Below are 20,333 nucleotides of genomic sequence, written 5' to 3'. Positions count from 1 at the left end.
TACTCAATATACCCACTGTAGCAGGTGGGGAGTGTAGGGACTTCCCCGGTGCCTCCTGGCAGTCCGCTCTCTATTGTTCCTGTAGTCACATCCTGTTCTGTCAGTTTTGTTGTATCTGTGTCATGTGATGTCCTGGTATTTCTATATAATCTCTACATTCCTGCGTCAGTCACAGATGTCATGGAGGAACTGGCTCAAAAACATGACGTTGGAGGCCACCCTCCTTTGCGATGGAGGAGGCCGTCCCCTGCGGCGAAGGATGAGGCCGTCCCCTGCCGCGAAGGAGTAGTCCGCCGCCTCGGGTGACGGAGTAGTCCGCAGTAGGCCGCCGCCTCGGGCGCCGCAGTAGGCCGCCGCCGCCTCGGGCGACGCAGAAGGCCGCCCACCTGCGTCGACGGCGTAGACCGCCCCCTGCGGCGATGGAGACGGCTTTCGCAAGGATGTAGGAGACCACCCTCAGCAGCAATAAAGGCAGCCCTCACAGCGATTGAGAGGACCACCCCGTGCGCTGACGGAGGCCACCACCGTGGTGATGGAGGAGACCGCCCCCTGCGGCGATGGAGGTGCTCCCCCACCCCAGTGGCGATGGAGGAGGAGGCCATCACCATGTCATACACATGTCTCCCATCATGCTCTGGGGCTGCAGTGCTGCTCTGTTATAACATGTAGATGAGGCTTGGCGCGGCTGACGCCCGGCTCCTGTTACAACCTGCGGCTCACAACCTTTATAAGCCTTATTACTGGGCCCAGTCACTGCCAGTCTCATATTATGGGAAGAAAGTTCTAAGTGTTAGGTCCACTATGACTGCACATTTCACTCCACCTCAGCCATTTCCAGGGACTGGACCCTTCGGTCAGTCCTGCCACATCCAAAGATGCACAATCCTGCTGTCACATCATGTCTTATACTCTAGTCACATCCAGAGCTGCATCCACCACATGATGATAATTTTAGCTTTGGAAAAACAATACGAAAGTTTTATGTGAGGTTTAGAGAACACTACAAATCGATTAGTACGGGGGATGGTTGCCCCCGACTGATCGATCATGTTAAAAAACAACATGGTGGTGACCCACGGGTCCTACGATTTGCAGGGGTTGAACAGATCAAAGTGGATCCCCTTGGTGGGGATAGAAAAAAACAGTTACTTAGGCAGGAAAGTAGGCAGATCATCCGGTTTGACGCCACAGGCGCCCTAGGTCTAAATGACAGGAATGATTATAGCTGCTTTCTGTGAATGTATCTACCGTTGCTTAAATCTTTGGTTATTTCTGTCTCGGTCCAATGCACTTCTTAGTCTACCGGACCCTTGATAGAGCGTTCCACTTGCAGGTGACTATTTTGTCCCGTGCTTAGCTCATACTTACCACAGCAGGTCCTAGTATCGGCACGTAGTGCTGATGTGTTTTTAACTTTGTTATACTGTGTGTATTTTAACTGTCACTTTCACGTATACCTTTTATGCATATTGTTGTATCATTGTTTCCATGACGCCGCCGACCGGCCCCGACGCATATATTGTGCGCGGCGCCGGGATGTGAAGTCATTTGGCTTGATAATGCGCTAGACTAGCGCGAAACGGCCCGTCGCCTGGCCCCGCTCTGTACCTGTACGCACCTCAATAAAAGTATTCTTCGCACTGTATTGGTGAGTGCCGCTGAACTCTATATTTTCTATTTGGATTACCTTTGCTCTTGCTGAGCACCACCGTTTTCCGAGTTGTGCAAGAAGGCCTTACCACCCTGTCAAGACCCCTGCCGGGCTATCATTGAGATCTATGTATTATTGTGGTCGGATGGTGCCAGACTACTGTCTTCTCCGTTGATTGATAATTTTAGCTGTATATTCTAGTCACTTCCAGAGCTGTCGTTACAGTCATAATACACCAATCACATTCAGAGCTGCAACACAATTTTACCCCAAATTTAGGTCTTACACTCCAGTCCTACCTAGAGCTGCCGGCAAAGTTCTGCTGTTATTCTAATAAATCTAGAGCTGCATTTACAATCCCTTAGTCACTGGTTACCTCCAGAGCTGCACCCGCAGTAAGCCGCTGCTGTTGCATTGCAAAGCTGCAATTAAAATTCTACAAGTTATTTTGGATTTGACTGCAGCTCTGGATGTGACTGGAGTATAAGTCATACTATTTTCCAGTATCGGCAGCACATCTCTCCTGCAGGGGAGGGGCAGGGGCACAGGACGTCCTGCTCTGAGGGTGATCTGGTGGGTGATATCACATGACATGGAGCGTGTGATCTATATACATATATGTGTGGTTACATATACTGCCCTTGCCTGTCCTCTGCCTGCTGCTGTCATCATTGTGCCGCCATGTAGTAGGCGCCTTACATCTGCCGTGTTTAGTGAATAACCCCCCTCAGAGTTGTTTATAGGCGTTCAGGTCAGATGTAGAAGGGGCTTCGAGCTGTACGTGGCCTGTGATTGGCTGGCAGCAGAGGCGATGCACATCTGGCGCTGAGGCGCGGCAGTCACATGTGGCACATTCTGCTTCTGGCGCCGGACCCAGGACGTCGTGTTCTCCAGCTGGAAATGAGAAATCTAAGAAGAAGGGACATCTTCTGGGCTGTGCGGCTTAATCATTGCCCGGTTTGTTACAATTAGATCCAGTTAAGACAATTTATGTAAACTAAGCTGTGACAAGCCTACAGTGCACACCTAACACCGCCATACAGTGCACACATAACACCGCCATACAGTGCACACATAACACCGTCATACAGTGCACACATAACACCGCCATACAGTGCAGACATAACACCGCCATACAGTGCACACCTAACACCGCCATACAGGGCATACATAAAACAGTCATACAGTGCACACATAACACCGCCATACAGTGCACACATAACACCGCCATACAGTGCACACATAACACCGCCATACAGTGCAGACATAACACCGCCATACAGTGCACACCTAACACCGCCATACAGTGCACACCTAACACAGTCATACAGTGCACACATAACACTGCCATACAGTGCACACATAACACTGCCATACAGTGCACACATAACACCGCCATACAGTGCACACATAACACTGCCATTCAGTGCACACATAACACCGCCATACAGTGCACACATAACACTGCCATACAGTGCACACATGACACCGCCATACACTGCACACATAACACCGCCATACACTGCACACATAACCCCATACAGTGTACACATAACACCGCCATACAGTGCTCAGGTTGTTATATTCTATGTGTGTGTGTGTGTGTGGGGGGGGGCTGCACCATCAATCACAGGTCGGGAATAAAGATGAAGGGGTTACCATGGAGACCATTACATCGTCCTATGTATCACCATGGAAACCACAATAGAAGGTGATAAACCACCCAATTGTCATCACCAGGGTGTCCACATTGTATGATGTACCCCTCCTCCTCCTCCGGGGGCACCGCCTAACACACTATGGGGGTCCCCGTGTACATATTAGTGGGGTAGAATGTTCTGGCTTCCCAGGATCTGCTGATTAATCCCTGGTCTCACTGTCCATCCTGTACCTTGTGTCATGGTGACAATAACGAAATATATCTGTCACATCACTGGTCCATGACACGTTTACTGACAGCAAGCAGAGATCCTGAAAGTGGCTCAAAAGACAAACTTATAAAAATCAGTGACAGGAGCTGCTGCGGGGAACACCATGCATCGGGGGTATTACATAACAGACGCCCCCTGTCACCCTTGTAGTGAAGCTGGTGACAGCCCTAGACCCCCGAGCCCCCCATCACCTCCTCCACCCTATTGCCCTGAAGGCAAACACAAGGGAAACGGTCCAGAGGGTACACAGAGGCGACAGAGGAACGGGGGCAAATAAGGACAAGATGCTGGAAATAAGAGATTGGGCGACACATGACACGATAAGGATCGGGGAGGAAGGGGGGAGGACAAGTGCCAGGAGAGGAGGGCGAGGAGAGGAGGGCAAGTGCCAGGAGAGGAGGGCAAGGAGAGGAGGGCAAGTGCCAGGAGAGGAGGGCGAGGAGAGGAGGGCAAGTGCCAGGAGAGGAGGGCGAGGAGAGAAGGGCAAGTGCAAGGAAAGGAGGGCAAGTGCAAGGAAAGGAGGGCAAGGAGAGGAGGGCGAATGCCAGGAGAGGAGTGCAAGGAGAGGAGGGCAAGTGCCATGAGAGGCGGTGAGTGCAGGTGAGGAGGGCAGGTGCCAGGAGGGGAGGAAGAGTGCAGTGGAGGGAGAGGAGGGCGAGTGTCATGAGAGGCGGTGAGTGGGTGCAGGTGAGGAGGGCGAGAGGCAGGAGAGGGGGGGTGATTGGGTACAGGTGTGGAGGGTACATGCACAGGCAGCACCTCTCCTGGGGGCAGATTACACAAGGGATTATTCTGTGTACTTGGCGGGCGCAGTGCGGGGTGTGGTGTTCTGTTCTTGGATGATGGGGTATATATATATGTCTCTGATCTGGGAGATGTTTGGGACATGTGCTACCCCTGATCTGGATATCTGAGCGTACAATAAGGCAGGGTGACCCCTCTATAATCACAGGGGGCTGCAAACCCTGGATATACAAATCACAATACAAGTGATAACAAATCAGTGCGTGAGAGGCTGCTTACCCCTTCCCCAGTATTGTATCGGCATCATATGGCAGTATTATGGGTGCATGATATAGCTGTATTCCATGGGTACTGTATGGCAGTATTGTGTTGGCATCCTATGACGGTATTATGTGTGCATGGTATAGCTGTATTCCATGTATGGAGGTATTATGCAAGCAGTGGTATCACCGCAGGATATCAGTACAGTATGTGACATTAGTAATTCTCAGGGGCAGATTCTATATCCCAAACTCCTTCATATATGAAATGTAAAAACTATCCATCAATGACATCAGCACCTGGAGGTGTGTCCTTCTATTGTCCCCGCCCACTGCTGCGGTGCAGAAACTGCAGAAATCATTGACCCAATGCTAAAAATAACATCCCCAGGGGCTGAGGGCTAAAAATAACATCTCCCACCCCAGATAGCGCATCCCAGGCGGAGCTATGGAAATGAGCTAACACATGTGATATGTGGATGGGGATCATTACCCGATACATCAAGCAACCTGTGCTGGAGCACCACAAGTTCCAGCAGGACCAATGGCAGGACCCACATTGTAACCTGCTCATAATCCCTTAACCCTTCCCTCCCCAGATAATCCGTTAACCCTTCCTTCCCCGGATAATCCTTTAACCCTTCCCAGATAATCCCTTAACCCTTCCCTCCCCAGATAATCCTGTATTTCTGTACTGAGTCCAGTTGTGGTGATGTATTTCTATATGGAGCTTGGTTCTGGTGCTGTATTCATGTACTATGCTATGATAATTTATGGTTTTATTATGATGTAATTACAGCTGGCATTTGGTGGAAGCAGTGAATCTCGGGGGGCGGATACACTATAACTCGTATCCTCTTCTCTCTGTATGATTTTGGGGTCAATGTTATTTGTGATGTCACTTTTCATGACGGGGGGATTCTGCCCTGTGGACGGCTCCGTACACGTGTCCTCCTCCCGCGGTCGTGGGCGTGGCTATGCTAATACTCCATTACACACCCCTCTGTCTCCTGTGCCTGGTGACGTCAGCAGGTGACAGTGACACCCCGCCCACTAGAGTATATAAGAGCAGGTTGCGCACGCGGCGGCTCACTCGCGTATCGCGCAGCGCTCCTGGAGGTTACGTGCTTAAGCTCCGCCCCGCGCGCGCACACGTGCACCGGCACCATGAAGGAATGTAACGGATCGTCTCCCGCCAGCGCGGACCCCCCGCAGCCGCCCCCTCCCTCCTCCTGCGGCGCCCGCACCTGCCGCCTGCTGCGCGGTAACCTGCTGGTGCTGCTGACGGTGGCGGGCGTGCTGCTGGGCGCCGGGCTGGGCATGGCGCTGAGGCCGGTCGGGCTGGATGCCGCGCAGATCGCCCGCTTCTCGTTCCCCGGGGAGCTGCTGCTGCGGCTGCTGAAGATGATCATCCTGCCGCTGGTGGTGTGCAGCCTGGTGTCCGGCGCAGCCTCCCTGCAGCCCTCCGCCCTGGGCCGCCTTGGCGGGTGGGCGCTGCTCTTCTTCCTGGTCACCACGCTCCTCGCCTCCGCGCTGGGGGTCTGCCTGGCCCTGGTCATCCAGCCCGGGGAGGGCGCCCAGAGCTCCGGGACAGACGCGGGGGACGGGCCCGAGGCCAAGGAGGTGGTGGACTCCTTCCTGGACCTCATCAGGTGAGAAACTAAGGGGGACTGGCATATGGTGGGGCTCAGGACACAGCTGTCATAAACCCTGTATACTGGACACCAGGGTCCCCCCTGTATAATGTGTGGTAGGGTTGTTCCAGGACACCACCTGAATGGGTTACAGGGGTTATGCTCCCCCTACTGGTGTATGAGGGGCTATGCCGGGCCCCCCTGTACTGTATGGGGGGGGCTCAGGGCACAGCTGTGATAATGGGAAATGGGGAACCCTATATATTAGACATATGGGTCCCTGCTGTATAATTTGTGGGGTTGTTCCAGGACACCACCTGAATGGGTTACAGGGGTTATGCTCCTCCTGTATGGTGTATAAGGGGCAATGGTGGGGGTCACCCTCCTGTATTGTATGTGAGGCTATGCCCAGGGGCATGGTGTATGAGGGGCTATGCTGGGGTCCCCCCTCCTGTATTGTATATGAGGGGCTATGCTGGGGTCCCCCCTCCTGTATTGTATATGAGGGGCTATGCTGGGGTCCCCCCTCCTGTATTGTATATGAGGGGCTATGCTGGGGTCCCCCCTCCTGTATTGTATATGAGGGGCTATGCCGGGGTCCCCCCTCCTGTATTGTATATGAGGGGCTATGCCGGGGTCCCCAATCCTGTATTGTATGTGAGGGGCTATGCCGGGGTCCCCAATCCTGTATTGTATGTGAGGGGCTATGCCGGGGTCCCCAATCCTGTATTGTATGTGAGGGGCTATGCCGGGGTCCCCCCTCCTGTATTGTATGTGAGGGGCTATGCCGGGGTCCCCCCTCCTGTATTGTATGTGAGGGGCTATGCCGGGGTCCCCCCTCCTGTATTGTATGTGAGGGGCTATGCCGGGGTCCCCCCTCCTGTATTGTATGTGAGGGGCTATGCCGGGGTCCCCCCTCCTGTATTGTATGTGAGGGGCTATGCCGGGGTCCCCCCTCCTGTATTGTATGTGAGGGGCTATGCCGGGGTCCCCCCTCCTGTATTGTATGTGAGGGGCTATGCCGGGGTCCCCCCTCCTGTATTGTATGTGAGGGGCTATGCCGGGGTCCCCCCTCCTGTATTGTATGTGAGGGGCTATGCCGGGGTCCCCCCTCCTGTATTGTATGTGAGGGGCTATGCCGGGGTCCCCCCTCCTGTATTGTATGTGAGGGGCTATGCCGGGGTCCCCCCTCCTGTATTGTATGTGAGGGGCTATGCCGGGGTCCCCCCTCCTGTATTGTATGTGAGGGGCTATGCCGGGGGTCCCCCCTCCTGTATTGTATGTGAGGGGCTATGCCGGGGTCCCCCCTCCTGTATTGTATGTGAGGGGCTATGCCGGGGTCCCCCGGTGTATGAGGGGCTATACTGGGGTCCCCTCTCCTGTATTGTATATGAGGGGCTATGTCGGGGTCCCCCGGTGTATGAGGGGCTATACTGGGGTCCCCTCTCCTGTATTGTATATGAGGGGCTATACTGGGGTCCCCTCTCCTGTATTGTATATGAGGGGCTATACTGGGGTCCCCTCTCCTGTATTGTATATGAGGGGCTATGTCGGGGTCCCCTGGTGTATGAGGGGCTATACTGGGGTCCCCTCTCCTGTATTGTATGTGAGGGGCTATACTGGGGTCCCCTCTCCTGTATTGTATGTGAGGGGCTGTGCTGGGGTCCCCCCCTCCTGTATTGTATGTGAGGGGCTGTGCTGGGGTCCCCCCTCCTGTATTGTATGTGAGGGGCTATACTGGGGTCCCCTCTCCTGTATTGTATGTGAGGGGCTATACTGGGGTCCCCTCTCCTGTATTGTATGTGAGGGGCTGTGCTGGGGTCCCCCCTCCTGTATTGTATGTGAGGGGCTGTGCTGGGGTCCCCCCTCCTGTATTGTATATGAGGGGCTATGCTGGACCCTGTCATGTCCCGCTGCTGCTGCAGCACATCCTGCTCTCGGCTGATGCAATGACTGCTGTGAGTTGTGTGATGTTTGAGCCGCGTGGGATCCTGTGATGTCAGGAGGGGAGGGGCAGTGATGTCACCAGCCCCGCCCCCATCCCTCTGTGCGTCACTCTTAGCCTCTGTTTACACTGTCGGGTTCCTCCTCGGTGTCATCGGCTCTGCACCATTTATGAGCTGGAGTACCCTGTGATGTTTCCTAAAACTGCATTCCTGGTTACCATGGGAACAGTGTGCTACGACCAGGGAGACGTGGTGAAATGCACGAATGCCACAAATACTAAAAAATGTCTATTCTATTCCCAATCTAAGGGTTTAGGCCGATGGGGGGAGCAACATTTATTGGTCTGGGGGCCACAATGTCACACTGCTCAACTTTAAGGGGCCACATTAGTAAGCAGCGCCCTAGAGGCACCAGCACCCACAGCACAAAATGCCACCCAAAAATTATAAATGCTACAGTACAGCAATAAATATCCAGAGACAATAGTGGAGACCCATGAGCAGTACAGCTGACGAGTACTTACCTCTCCTGCTCCAGGGGCCGCAGTGAGGACTTCTCAGCGCGATCGGCCTCTTGCACCAATGACAATCAGTTATGGGATCCTCATTAGAGGTTGATGGCTGTGTGTCTCTAGTCACTGCGGCTTGTGCACCCTCTTCTAGGCTTTTAGTTGGAGTGAAAGTGGCTGCACTTTATGCACATGCTCAGTGGTGAAGCTACAGATCAGAGGAATAAAGTGCTAGGAAATAAACCCTGGATTCAAGTTTGGTTGTCATGTGATGCATTACTGGGGGAGAGAGGTCATGTGATGGAGGTATCAGGGGGTGAATGGGCTCTCTGCTCCATGAGGCTTCTGCTTTGTCTCTGACCTCTTTCTTTTCTCCACAGAAACATTTTCCCTTCCAACCTGGTGTCTGCAGCATTCCAGTCGGTGAGTGTAATATCTGGCTCCTCCCCCTGTGGGGCGCAGTTGTATAACGTGCCGTGTGTGGGTGGGGCTCAGTCATGTGACCGCTGTTTCTTTTGCAGTATTCCACCTCCTATAAGCTGGAGGCCATCAATGTCTCTGCTGGTAACGAGTCCATTGCAGTGAAGATGAACGAGACGGTGCTGAAGGTGAGGGCCCATGACCAATGTCACCCCCAGCCCCGCAATGATTTGTGTCTCACCGATATGATGCTTCCCTTAGGTGCCCTATGGTCAGGAGGTGGAGGGGATGAACATCCTGGGTCTGGTGGTCTTCGCAATAGTCTTTGGGGTGGCGCTACGCAAGTTGGGCGAGGAGGGAGAGATCCTCATCAAGTTCTTCAACTCCTTCAATGAAGCCACCATGGTGCTGGTCACCTGGATCATGTGGTAAGTGCCCCAACATATGGCAGCTGCTCAGGGAGGCGGCCAGGAGTCCCACCTCTGACCTCTGCTGTCCCCCCCCCCCCCCCCCCCCAGGTATGCCCCCATTGGTATCATGTTCCTGGTGGCCGGGAAGATTGTGGAGATGGAGGATGTGGTGATGCTCTTCACCAGCCTCGGCAAGTACATCTGCTGCTGCCTGGTGGGACACGCCATCCATGGACTCATCGTACTACCACTCATATACTTCATCGTCACCCGGAAGAACCCCTACCGCTTCCTGTGGGGCATCGTCAGCGCCCTGGCCACAGCATTCGGGACCTCTTCTAGGTAAGCAAGGAAAAGTAATGTCATGTATGTACAGTGACTGCACCAGCAGCAGAATAGTGAGTGCAGCTCTGGAGTATAATACAGGATGTAACTCAGGATCAGTACTGGATAAGTAATGTCATGTATGTACACAGTGACTGCACCAGCAGCAGAATAGTGAGTGCAGCTCTGGGGTATAATACAGGATGTAACTCAGGATCAGTACCGGATAAGTAATGTCATGTATGTACACAGTGACTGCACCAGCAGCAGAATAGTGAGTGCAGCTCTGGGGTATAATACAGGATGTAACTCAGGATCAGTACAGGATAAGTAATGTCATGTATGTACACAGTGACTGCACCAGCAGCAGAATAGTGAGAGCAGCTCTGGAGTATAATACAGGATGTAACTGGGGATCAGTACAGGATAAGTAATGTCATGTATGTACACAGTGACTGCACCAGCAGCAGAATAGTGAGTGCAGCTCTGGGGTATAATACAGGATGTAACTCAGGATCAGTACAGGATAAGTAATGTACACAGTGACTGCACCAGCATCAGAATAGTGAGTGCAGCTCTGGAGTATAATACAGGATGTAACTCAGGATAAGTAATGTCATGTATGTACACAGTGACTGCACCAGCAGCAGAATAGTGAGTGCAGCTCTGGGGTATAATACAGGATGTAACTCAGGGTCAGTACAGGATAAGTAATGTCATGTATGTACACAGTGACTGCACCAGCAGCAGAATAGTGAGTGCAGCTCTGGAGTATAATACAGGATGTAACGCAGGATCAGTACAGGATAAGTAATGTCATGTATGTACACAGTGACTGCACCAGCAGCAGAATAGTGAGTGCAGCTCTGGAGTATAATACAGGATGTAACTCAGGGTCAGTACAGGATAAGTAATGTCATGTATGTACACAGTGACTGCACCAGCAGCAGAATAGTGACTGCAGCTCTGGAAAAAAATACATAATAGTATAATACAGGATCGGTTATGTTGTGTCTAGTGGTTGTAGGGCTGATGTCTGTGTCTCTTTAGCTCGGCCACTCTCCCGCTGATGATGAAGTGTGTAGAGGAGAAGAATGGAGTCTCCAAGCAGATCAGCCGCTTCATCCTCCCGATCGGTGCCACAGTGAACATGGATGGAGCTGCGTTATTCCAGTGTGTCGCTGCTGTCTTCATTGCACAACTGAACCACCGTACATTGGACTTCATCCAGATCGTCACCATCTTGTTAGTGTGGTTCTTTGGGGGCGGGTCTTATCTGACCTGGGGGTGTGTTTCAGGCTCTAACTCCACCCTTTCTCTCTTCAGGGTCACAGCCACAGCATCCAGTGTGGGGGCTGCAGGGATCCCGGCGGGTGGGGTGCTGACACTCGCTATCATTCTCGAGGCGATTGGACTGCCCACTAATGACATCTCCCTCATCCTGGCGGTGGACTGGTTGGTGTAAGTATCAGGCCCTTGTTTGTTTTTGCTGGTTTGAATGTGGTCCATTGTGTCCTGTGTGATGGGGGCCAGTGACTGGAGCTGAAAATACTAGGGGGCGACAGGGCCCCTGACTTGTCAATCACCAGTTTTGGCATTGGGATTGACAAATTAGATTTCCGGGAACCGCATACTAGTATGTGGTAATTACTTGGGGATGATGGGTTTGTAGTACATGAGCGATGTGTCCCTGTGGCTGCCGTAGGATGTATCCCCCTCCTCCCACCCATGTGGAATTTCACCTGTGAAGACCTTTAACTTTCCCAGTCTCTCTTCTTTGTGATATGGATTTGTGGATGAATCCTGCACACAGGAGATGCCTATCTAATGTATAGGAAGCACAAGCTGGGATCTGTCATGGGGAGTGCAACTCTGGAGTATAATACAGGATGTAACTCAGGATCAGTACAGGATAAGTAATGTCATGTATGTACACAGTGACTGCACCAGCAGCAGAATAGTGAGTGCAGCTCTGGATGTAACTCAGGATAAGTAATGTCATGTATGTACACAGTGACTGCACCAGCAGCAGAATAGTGAGTGCAGCTCTGCAGTATAATACAGGATGTAACCCAGGATCAGTACAGGATAAGTAATATCATGTATGTACACAGTGACTGCACCAGCAGCAGAATAGTGAGTGCAGCTCTGGGGTATAATACAGGATGTAACTCAGGATCAGTACAGGATAAGTAATGTCATGTATGTACACAGTGACTGCACCAGCAGCAGAATAGTGAGTGCAGCTCTGGATGTAACTCAGGATAAGTAATGTCATGTATGTACACAGTGACTGCACCAGCAGCAGAATAGTGAGTGCAGCTCTGCAGTATAATACAGGATGTAACCCAGGATCAGTACAGGATAAGTAATATCATGTATGTACACAGTGACTGCACCAGCAGCAGAATAGTGAGTGCAGCTCTGGGGTATAATACAGGATGTAACTCAGGATCAGTACAGGATAAGTAATGTCATGTATGTACACAGTGACTGCACCAGCAGCAGAATAGTGAGTGCAGCTCTGGATGTAACTCAGGATAAGTAATATCATGTATGTACACAGTGACTGCACCAGCAGCAGAATAGTGAGTGCAGCTCTGGGGTATAATACAGGATGTAACTCAGGATCAGTACAGGATAAGTAATGTCATGTATGTACACAGTGACTGCACCTGCAGCAGAATAGTGAGTGCAGCTCTGGGGTGTAATACATTGTCCATGTATGTATCGGTTGATAATGTGGTGTATGTGCCTGTACGCTCTTCTGACTCTATCTTTGTTCTGCAGTGACCGCACTTGTACGGTTCTGAATGTGGAGGGCGATGCGTTTGGCGCGGGTCTGCTCCAGGTGTACAGTGACCGGATGGAGAAGGCCAGTGCTGAGGTGAACCTGACGGCGGTCCGGGTGGTGGCTGAGGATCATCCGGAGGGTAACCCCTTACTGAAGGACGCGGCCTGTGTGGTGGTGGATCCTCCCACAGAGAAGGAGTCGACCATGTGATCAGTGCGCTGATGTGTGGACTTGTTTTTATTTTTTATATAATATTATTTTTTTTACGTGGACTCTTAACTTATGCTGCATCTTCAGGGCAATCGGGTGCGTTCTCCGGGGCCTTGTGCTGCCCCTTACCTCCAATCACGGTGACGTAATTATCCGCCGGCAGGTCCGCCATGCTGCACGGAGCTGGGTCCCTGGCTCCGCCCCCTTGTACATGACTCGGTGGCTCTTGGTCTTATATTATCTGGGTTATTTATGTTTTCTTGTATTGTGGGACCAAATTGACTTTAATTTATGTGGGTTCACAAACTGCTGCGCCCCCCTCTTCAGGTGGAGGGCAGATGGCGGTCTCCTCCCTGGGTGCTGGATCTGCGAGGGCGACTGCTGCTGATCATCTGTACCTTAGGTTTGTGTCTGTTACGTGTGGACCCTGGACTTGAAAAAGCAATTGAGTGATTGAGAGAATGATGGGAAAGTAGTGCTCCAAGAAGTAAAGACATCAACACTGAATCTCTGGTGTCGTCATTATGTGGCTGCGCTGTGTTCTCTATAAATATGGCCCCAGGAGCTCACAATCTAATCACTCACATAATTTTGGTGGATGGCTGGACCTCGTTCTGTGTTTACAGGTCCAGGTTGTGGTTCAGTTGATCACCTGCTGTAGGATCTTATACTTATGAACTGATTCCTGCCCCATAACAACTTCATGCATCAGGGTGACACAATGGGGGGGGTAGATGAGTTTTCATAGTAAAAGAGGATCTAACCTATTCCTTAAATTGTGTTGCTCCAGAAGAAGGCAAAAATTCTGCAAGGCTGATGCCAAGGTCCAAAGGAGGGAAAACTTCCTTCCCAAACCCCTAATAGGGCATCAGAATAACTTCCTGGATCAATTGAAACTACTGCAAAAATATTCTACCTAGAAAGGCATCTAGACCCCTTTTCTCTTTTCCCACAAAGACAAGTTTCTTATATATACTCAGGATAACAAAAATGCAGCATTTCACAGATATAATTTCAATCTGTCTCAATCCTGCTGTACACAATTTCTGTTACCCCTAGACATTACCCTGTAACTGCTGATTGGATGGCCACCATCTTGGATTTTGCTGAGCCTGTGGCCACACCCCCTGCATGGAGCTCAGAGACACTCACTGATCACTTCCTGCAGGAGATCATGAGCAGAGACAAACTACAAGGCGATAAGTGATCAGGGGGAAAGGAGAGATGGGCACATGTCTGTGAGATGTAGCAGAGCTGATAATAGGCATCTTATTTCTGTGTTAGTACAATGTCAGAAGCCAAATGAAAGTATTTACACCTGTACCCTGATAATGTAACCACATTGTCACCCCACAGCGCTAGATGGATTATAATGTGTCTGCTCAGAGAAGCCCCGCCCACGCCCTAGAATCTTACACTGAGAAGCCCAGGGAGTGATAGGAGGTAAACAGCAATAAAACTGAGTAACGTTGTGAAGTACGGGGTTAAAAATGATCTTTATTGTGTTAACATCACTAGGGGATTGAAATGTGAGATTTTTCTTTTGCAGGAAAACCCCTTTAAACATGTACAAAGGAGGTCACAGTAACATCCTCCTGTGGGAGAGAGTTCTAGAATCTCACCTGCCTAAACATGTTGAATCTAGAACGTCAGCTCTTCAGCCCAGCAGTTCTAAATCCAACAGAGAGCAAGTTTGTCAAAATCAAATTCGCCTGTTAATTTCCCAAAACTGCTCCTAAAATCACCTCAAACCTGATGTGGCACATTCAGACTGCGTTCACATGTTCAGGTTTTTTTAGATGCAATTTTTTGAAGCCAAAAGCAGATGTGGTTAAATTCACCAACCGGTCTGTGCCAGAATTATGGAGAAATTCCACCTGAAATACCATGAGCCACATTTATTGAGTTTTAAACTATTTTTGGGTAGCTTCCCGCCTTGTCTGAAAAGGAGGCGTGGCCTAACAGGCACCCAAAAATGTATCAGCGCTTACCTGGCACAGAATAAGATTCTGGAGTTTTGCCCTACACATGTATCACCTTCCCCATCTATATGTAACAGATAAAGTAACTATGGAGCACATTGAGTAACAACCCATCCGATCCCTACTAAGAAACCAATCACCAGCAATGTCCATAAATGAGATGTAAAAATGAGAAATGTTAGAGAAAAGGATATAACACAAGAAGGGGGATGCAAAATGCCATTGAAAGGTCATGACACCAGCTGAAATCTACCTGTAATGAGAAAGCAATCCTGGCACAATATCAGCGGATGTCAAATATGAGTCTCTCAAGGAAGGAGCCATTAGGTCACACATTCCTAACACACAGTGTGAATGAGGCCCAATTTTTACAGAATCTTCTGATCACATTGGTTACAGAAGTATTTCTAAACCTGTGCTTTTTTTTTCAAAACCTGGAATCGAGTAATGTCCTCACCAGACTCCTGCCTGAGAGATACTGGGAGAATAGAGTCTGCTCAGACACCAGAGATGAACACTGGAGGACAAGAGCTACGGTACATCACCCCAAAAACACCCAACAGCGGAGGTGGGGACAACCTGGTGTGCGGAGACTTCATATGATTGGAGGAATCCTATAGAAATCTATAATAATTTATTTATATAGCGCACAGAACTTGCCAAATCAGTCCCTGTCCCCAATGGGGCTCACAATCTAATCAACCTACCGGTATGTTTTGGAGTGTGGGAGGAAACTGGAGGAAACCCACACAAACATGGAGAGAACATACAAACTCTTGGCAGATATTGAAGTAACTGAAGCTCTGTGTCCATAGCAGGAGCCTACAGAACCTTCAGGTTGTTGGGAATGGGCCAGAACCCCCTGAGTGATGCAGGACACTGGGGGCACCTTGCACTCAGTATTATATACATGGCAGTAATTTCTCTTTATTACACATCAGTCATGGACATCTGGTGACTTCTTCTCCGATTTTCCCTTCATAGTGTATTGTTCACCACTGCTCTCAGCCCCTGTCCTACCTCTGTGGGGGTCACTGCTGATCTATATCTATATATAACGTCTGCTGGGGTCACCTAGACCTAAGCCAACATCCGTATTTCCAGCGAGGCGTCCTGGGCGTTGTACCTCACGCCTCAATATACAAAAACCGGCTGAAACCTGTCCCTGCTTTTCTTAGCTTCCTGAAGGTCACAGCTGCTGGAGTCTGTGGGTTACGAGGCTGCGCTGCCCCCTGCTGGTTAGGAGACTTTGTATACAGATCAGGGCCCTGCGGTACCTGATACTACATCCTCATCATCTATGCGGGAAGTAGTCCCTGCTCTCCTTACAAGGGTCAGAATAAGAAGCAGCCTGTACAAGGTCCTCACAGATCCTTCACCAAGTCACCCAAAATCATGTTCTACGTTACATTGGACCGTATTCACACCAGCAGGCATTAATCACCCGCCATAATGAACCAAATCCCCGCAATATGCCATTTCTCGGTTTCTGTGAGGACTCAGTGTGGTCGCTCCATTAGTGCCCTGCTGCTGTCATATTAATATATATATCCTATAACTCAGAGGGTCTGCCATGTGCCCCGCACTACTGCGGATTCACTAATGTCATAGGTCAGTCCCCTGCCCCACCACCTCTGCAGCCACAGCAATGTCAGTTGGCACTCCCCTACACCTTCACCTCTGCAGCCTCAGTCATGCCAGAGGTCAGTCCCCTGCAGCCTCAGTCATGCCAGAGGTCAGTCCCCTGCACCTCCACCTCTGCAGCCTCAGTCATGCCAGAGGTCAGTCCCCTGCACCTCCACCTCTGCAGCCTCAGTCATGTCAGAGGTCAGTCCCCTGCACCTCCGCCTCAGTCATGTCAGAATTCAGTCCCCTGCACCTCCACCTCTGCAGCCTCAGTCATGTCAGAGGTCACTCCCCTGCACCTCCGCAGCCTCAGTCATGTCAGAGGTCAGTCCCCTGCACCTCCGCAGCCTCAGTCATGTCAGAGGTCAGTCCCCTGCACCTCCAACTCTGCAGCCTCAGTCATGTCAGAGGTCAGTCCCCTGCACCTCCGCAGCCTCAGTCATGTCAGAGGTCACTCCCCTGCACCTCCGCAGCCTCAGTCATGTCAGAGGTCAGTCCCCTGCACCTCCGCAGCCTCAGTCATGTCAGAGGTCAGTCCCCTGCACCTCCAACTCTGCAGCCTCAGTCATGTCAGAGGTCAGTCCCCTGCACCTCCGCAGCCTCAGTCATGTCAGAGGTCAGTCCCCTGCACCTCCACCTCTGCAGCCTCAGTCATGTCAGAGGTCAGTCCCCTGCACCTCCGCAGCCTCAGTCATGTCAGAGGTCAGTCCCCTGCACCTCCACCTCTGCAGCCTCAGTCATGATAGAGGTCAGTCCACTGCATTTCAGCCTGGACTTTCACTTAGATTGGGCTTAGAAGATCACTCTGATGGCCGACCCCATCAACATCTGCTGCATTAACTCAAACTGACAGTGAAAGGAATACTGGGGGACATGAGACACCTTACATAGAGATAGTGATTGTTATATGTAGAGCAGGACAGTTAAGTCACACCCCGAAATGTATCAGAAATATCAGAAAAAAAACACCCGTCTCTTGTGAATATCCTAAACCTGAAGAGCGAAAACGCCTTATATCTGTGCATCTATCCCTGATTCGTCATCAGTCTTCTTGTATCTGCATCAGCTTCTCAGTCATGTCCAAAGCCTCAGGTTTATCTCCAGGTTTATCTCCAGGTCTATCCATCTCTTCCCTCCTCCAGATCCCACCCCAAACACCTCTGCCCATGGTAGACCCCTAAAGCCCCACCTGTAGGAGTTATGGACACATATGCCCCTGTATGACTGACCACATCAGTTTGGAGGACACTCACACTTTCACATTTATTTCAGCCATGAAGGGTCTTGTATCTGCAGGAGAATTATTTGGTTCCTCTGCCCGGGGACAGGTGGTCCTGTATGGACATCTCCTGAGCGTCTCTCTCTGTGTAGGTAAATACCCTCCCTTCTCCAATCTCATTGCCCCCCTATTCTCAGGAGAGCAGGGTTGGGGTACTCTGGAACCTCTATGGCTCTTTCCCCAAACTTCATTTTCAGGAGCTCCACATGGCGATTTGGAGCCTGAACTAAGGCGCCTGCAAAAGGCAACGTCTGCAGAGGCTGGAGAAAGCTTTCTGGAAACTCTATGTCCTGGGGGTGACCCGTCCAAGAGTCCCGGGTCATCAGCCCCTCGCGGGGGTAGAAAGGCCACAAGTCCACATGAAGGTGGTTACTCTGACTGTACTGCACCCTGAAGAAGTCACCTTCTATAGCACGCTCCCATACAAACCCCTCTTCATCAATGAGGGACCCCCCTTGTGCCCCCCGCAGCTCTGGACACAGGGTGACGTCCTCCAAGTAGATGCCTAGATCCACATCATAATCCCAGGGGATGATGTCCCCGTGGCGGGCCGCCCCCAGCAGGCTTCCTCCCTCCAGCCAGTAGCGCACATTGTTTGCTTCCAGGACCTTGATGACGTGGAGGGCAGTCACCCGCAGGGCACGAAGGCAGCAAGGGGGTGTCCATCGCCCCTCATAAAGGTAGTCTGGCGTTTCCCCAACCACAGTCCCAAAGCAGCGCGGTGTCTCTTTGGTGCAGCCGAACCAGCGGTCCCCTCCATCCAGACCGCGGAGCAGCCTGACACCCAGCGCTCGCATTGCCGCTGCCTCCTCCGTACGCTCCGCCTGCTCTGCCTTCCAGCGCCCGTGATCCGTGCCAGGAAAAGGAGTACGAGGAAACTTGATGTCTTCCATCACCTTTACCCTCCAGCCCCGTAGAGAAGCCTGGATAAATATGGCGGCCTGCAAAGGGCGGGCCAGAGGAAATGGCAAGTCAAACAGATCCCGGGACCTCATCAGGATCACGGCCGATCCAGACACCGCTCCACAGGACCCTCCGCTGCTGCCCACCTTGTACTGCGCCGTCCACTCCCGCTGAGACACATTCAGGTGCAGGCAGCGCAGGGTGGCACCGGCTCCAGCAGCCACAAGTCTGACCCCAGCCGGAGCATCACGCAGCCCTCTAGCCATTCGCTCCAGCAGATCAGGAGGGTCCAAAGCAGAACCATCCGGGACCAGCGCCACCAGCCGGGTGTGAACATGGGTCTCCAGGCGAGAGGCAGAGGCAGGCTGCTCCGGGGACAGCTGGAGCCTCAGCAGGGTTATTCCGGGTACAGGGGGGTACGGAGCTGTCTCTGAAGCCACAAGGATCTGGATGGTGGGGTGGGCTCGCAGAAAGGAGCGGTGCAGCTCCGCCAGACCGTGCTCAAAGGGGCGGAATTCCCGCACGATGACTGTGACCCCAGGTGACAAGGATCCCGTGGGGCGCCCCACTGGCCGGACATGGAGGTGCCAGGTGTAGTAGAGGAGCAGCAGGTTACAGAGCAGCGTCAGCGATACCAGGACGTGGCAGAGCGGGCAGCGCATCCTGAGCCCATCACCGCCGACCTGCAAGGAGAAGACACAACAGTACAGCATGGCGGATCTATGCGGGAGGGGGTGTGCATATCCCCGGATCTATGGAAAGGGGGCATCTACTGGACATATGGCGGTGCGGATATCCCCAGATCTACAGGGAGGGAGCATTCACTGGACATATGGGGGTGCGGATATCCCCAGATCTACAGGGAGGGGCGTCCACTGGGCATATGGGGGTGCGGATATCCCCAGATCTACAGGGAGGGAGCATTCACTGGACATATGGGGGTGCGGATATCCCCAGATCTACAGGGAGGGGCGTCCACTGGGCATATGGGGGTGCGGATATCCCCAGATCTACAGGGAGGGGGCGTCCACTGGACATATGGGGGTGCGGATATCATCGGATCTACAGGAAGGGGGCGTCCACTGGACATATGAGGGTGCGGATATCCCGGAGAATCTACAGGGAGGGGGCGTCCACTGGACATAAGAGGGTGCGGATATCCCCGGATCTATAGGGAGGGGGCGTCCACTGGACATATAGGGGTGCGGAGATCACCGGATCTATAGGGAGAGGAGGTCACCCAATCTATTGGGAGAGGGGGAATAGTACCGGATCTATGGCGGTGGGGGGGGGGGGGGAATCACAGGATCTATGGAGGGAGGGGGGATATCACCAGATCTTTGCACGTTACCGGTTTCCGCGGTTCACTTCATTGTTGCCATCATTTCATTGCACTTCCATCAGCAGCGGGTCGCGTGTGGTCCATCTCCTCTGACGCCGCTTTGTTAAAAACTTTATTGTTCACTTTGACAACGACATGACCCCGCCCCTTAAACGCGCTCGCCTTCTTCTATTAGCCACGCCCATTTCTTTGGTCTCTCGCTCGTTTTTGACGTGGCAGCGCGCTGTGGGCGTGGCTTATATTGAATATGTATTTCTACCAGCAGCCTAGGTAACTGTTTGCCTATGTTATTGGTTCAACCTGATGTCAGTCATCCGCTGTGTGGACAGTTTCATCTTAGAGGCGTGGCGAAGCGCTCTCATGCGGGG

The 20,333-nt window shown here is 51.9% G+C and overlaps 2 protein-coding genes and 1 long non-coding RNA gene across 4 annotated transcripts; 1 reads left to right on the top strand and 2 right to left on the bottom strand.

Annotated features, from left to right (window-relative positions):
* The first annotated feature begins 5,669 nt into the window (after nt 1-5,669).
* Nucleotides 5,670-13,340, top strand: SLC1A5 (solute carrier family 1 member 5). Its single transcript, XM_072122915.1, has 8 exons — nt 5,670-6,238; nt 9,056-9,098; nt 9,197-9,283; nt 9,357-9,523; nt 9,614-9,847; nt 10,880-11,074; nt 11,156-11,290; nt 12,620-13,340. Exons 1-8 carry the CDS (start codon nt 5,754-5,756, stop codon nt 12,831-12,833), a joined length of 1,560 nt encoding a protein of 519 aa, XP_071979016.1. The 5' UTR covers nt 5,670-5,753; the 3' UTR covers nt 12,834-13,340.
* A 2,131-nt stretch (nt 13,341-15,471) lies between these two features.
* Nucleotides 15,472-17,546, bottom strand: LOC140077876 (uncharacterized). Of its 2 annotated transcripts, XR_011849846.1 has the most exons (4): nt 17,159-17,546; nt 16,987-17,118; nt 16,695-16,866; nt 15,472-16,657 (listed from the first exon to the last, which is right to left on the bottom strand). It is a non-coding gene; the product is annotated as an uncharacterized lncRNA (long non-coding RNA). The 2 variants fall into 2 exon arrangements; XR_011849845.1 differs by having other exon boundaries at nt 15,473-16,657; nt 16,987-17,546.
* A 2-nt stretch (nt 17,547-17,548) lies between these two features.
* FKRP (fukutin related protein) lies at nt 17,549-20,136 on the bottom strand. Its single transcript, XM_072125453.1, has 2 exons — nt 19,975-20,136; nt 17,549-19,306 (listed from the first exon to the last, which is right to left on the bottom strand). The coding sequence occupies exon 2, from the start codon at nt 19,283-19,285 to the stop codon at nt 17,837-17,839; it is 1,449 nt and encodes a 482-aa protein (XP_071981554.1). The 5' UTR covers nt 19,286-19,306; nt 19,975-20,136; the 3' UTR covers nt 17,549-17,836.
* Between the last annotated feature and the right edge of the window lie 197 nt (nt 20,137-20,333).

This window comes from Engystomops pustulosus, chromosome 9, assembly GCF_040894005.1.
Source record: "Engystomops pustulosus chromosome 9, aEngPut4.maternal, whole genome shotgun sequence".
NCBI classification, from domain to species: domain Eukaryota; kingdom Metazoa; phylum Chordata; class Amphibia; order Anura; family Leptodactylidae; genus Engystomops; species Engystomops pustulosus.
Note: the sequence above shows the minus strand (reverse complement) of the source record. Positions and strands in the feature narration are given on the sequence as shown.

Bases quoted from the DNA above. Each gene is read 5' to 3' on its own strand.
- SLC1A5 (XM_072122915.1), top strand. From the start codon at position 5,754: ATGAAGGAATGTAACGGATCGTCTCCCGCCAGCGCGGACCCCCCGCAG. The intron at 9,099-9,196 runs GTGAGTGTAATA...TTTCTTTTGCAG, and splicing joins TGTCTGCAGCATTCCAGTCG to TATTCCACCTCCTATAAGCT. The intron at 9,524-9,613 runs GTAAGTGCCCCA...CCCCCCCCCCAG, and splicing joins CTGGTCACCTGGATCATGTG to GTATGCCCCCATTGGTATCA.
- FKRP (XM_072125453.1), bottom strand. From the start codon at position 19,285: ATGCGCTGCCCGCTCTGCCACGTCCTGGTATCGCTGACGCTGCTCTGT.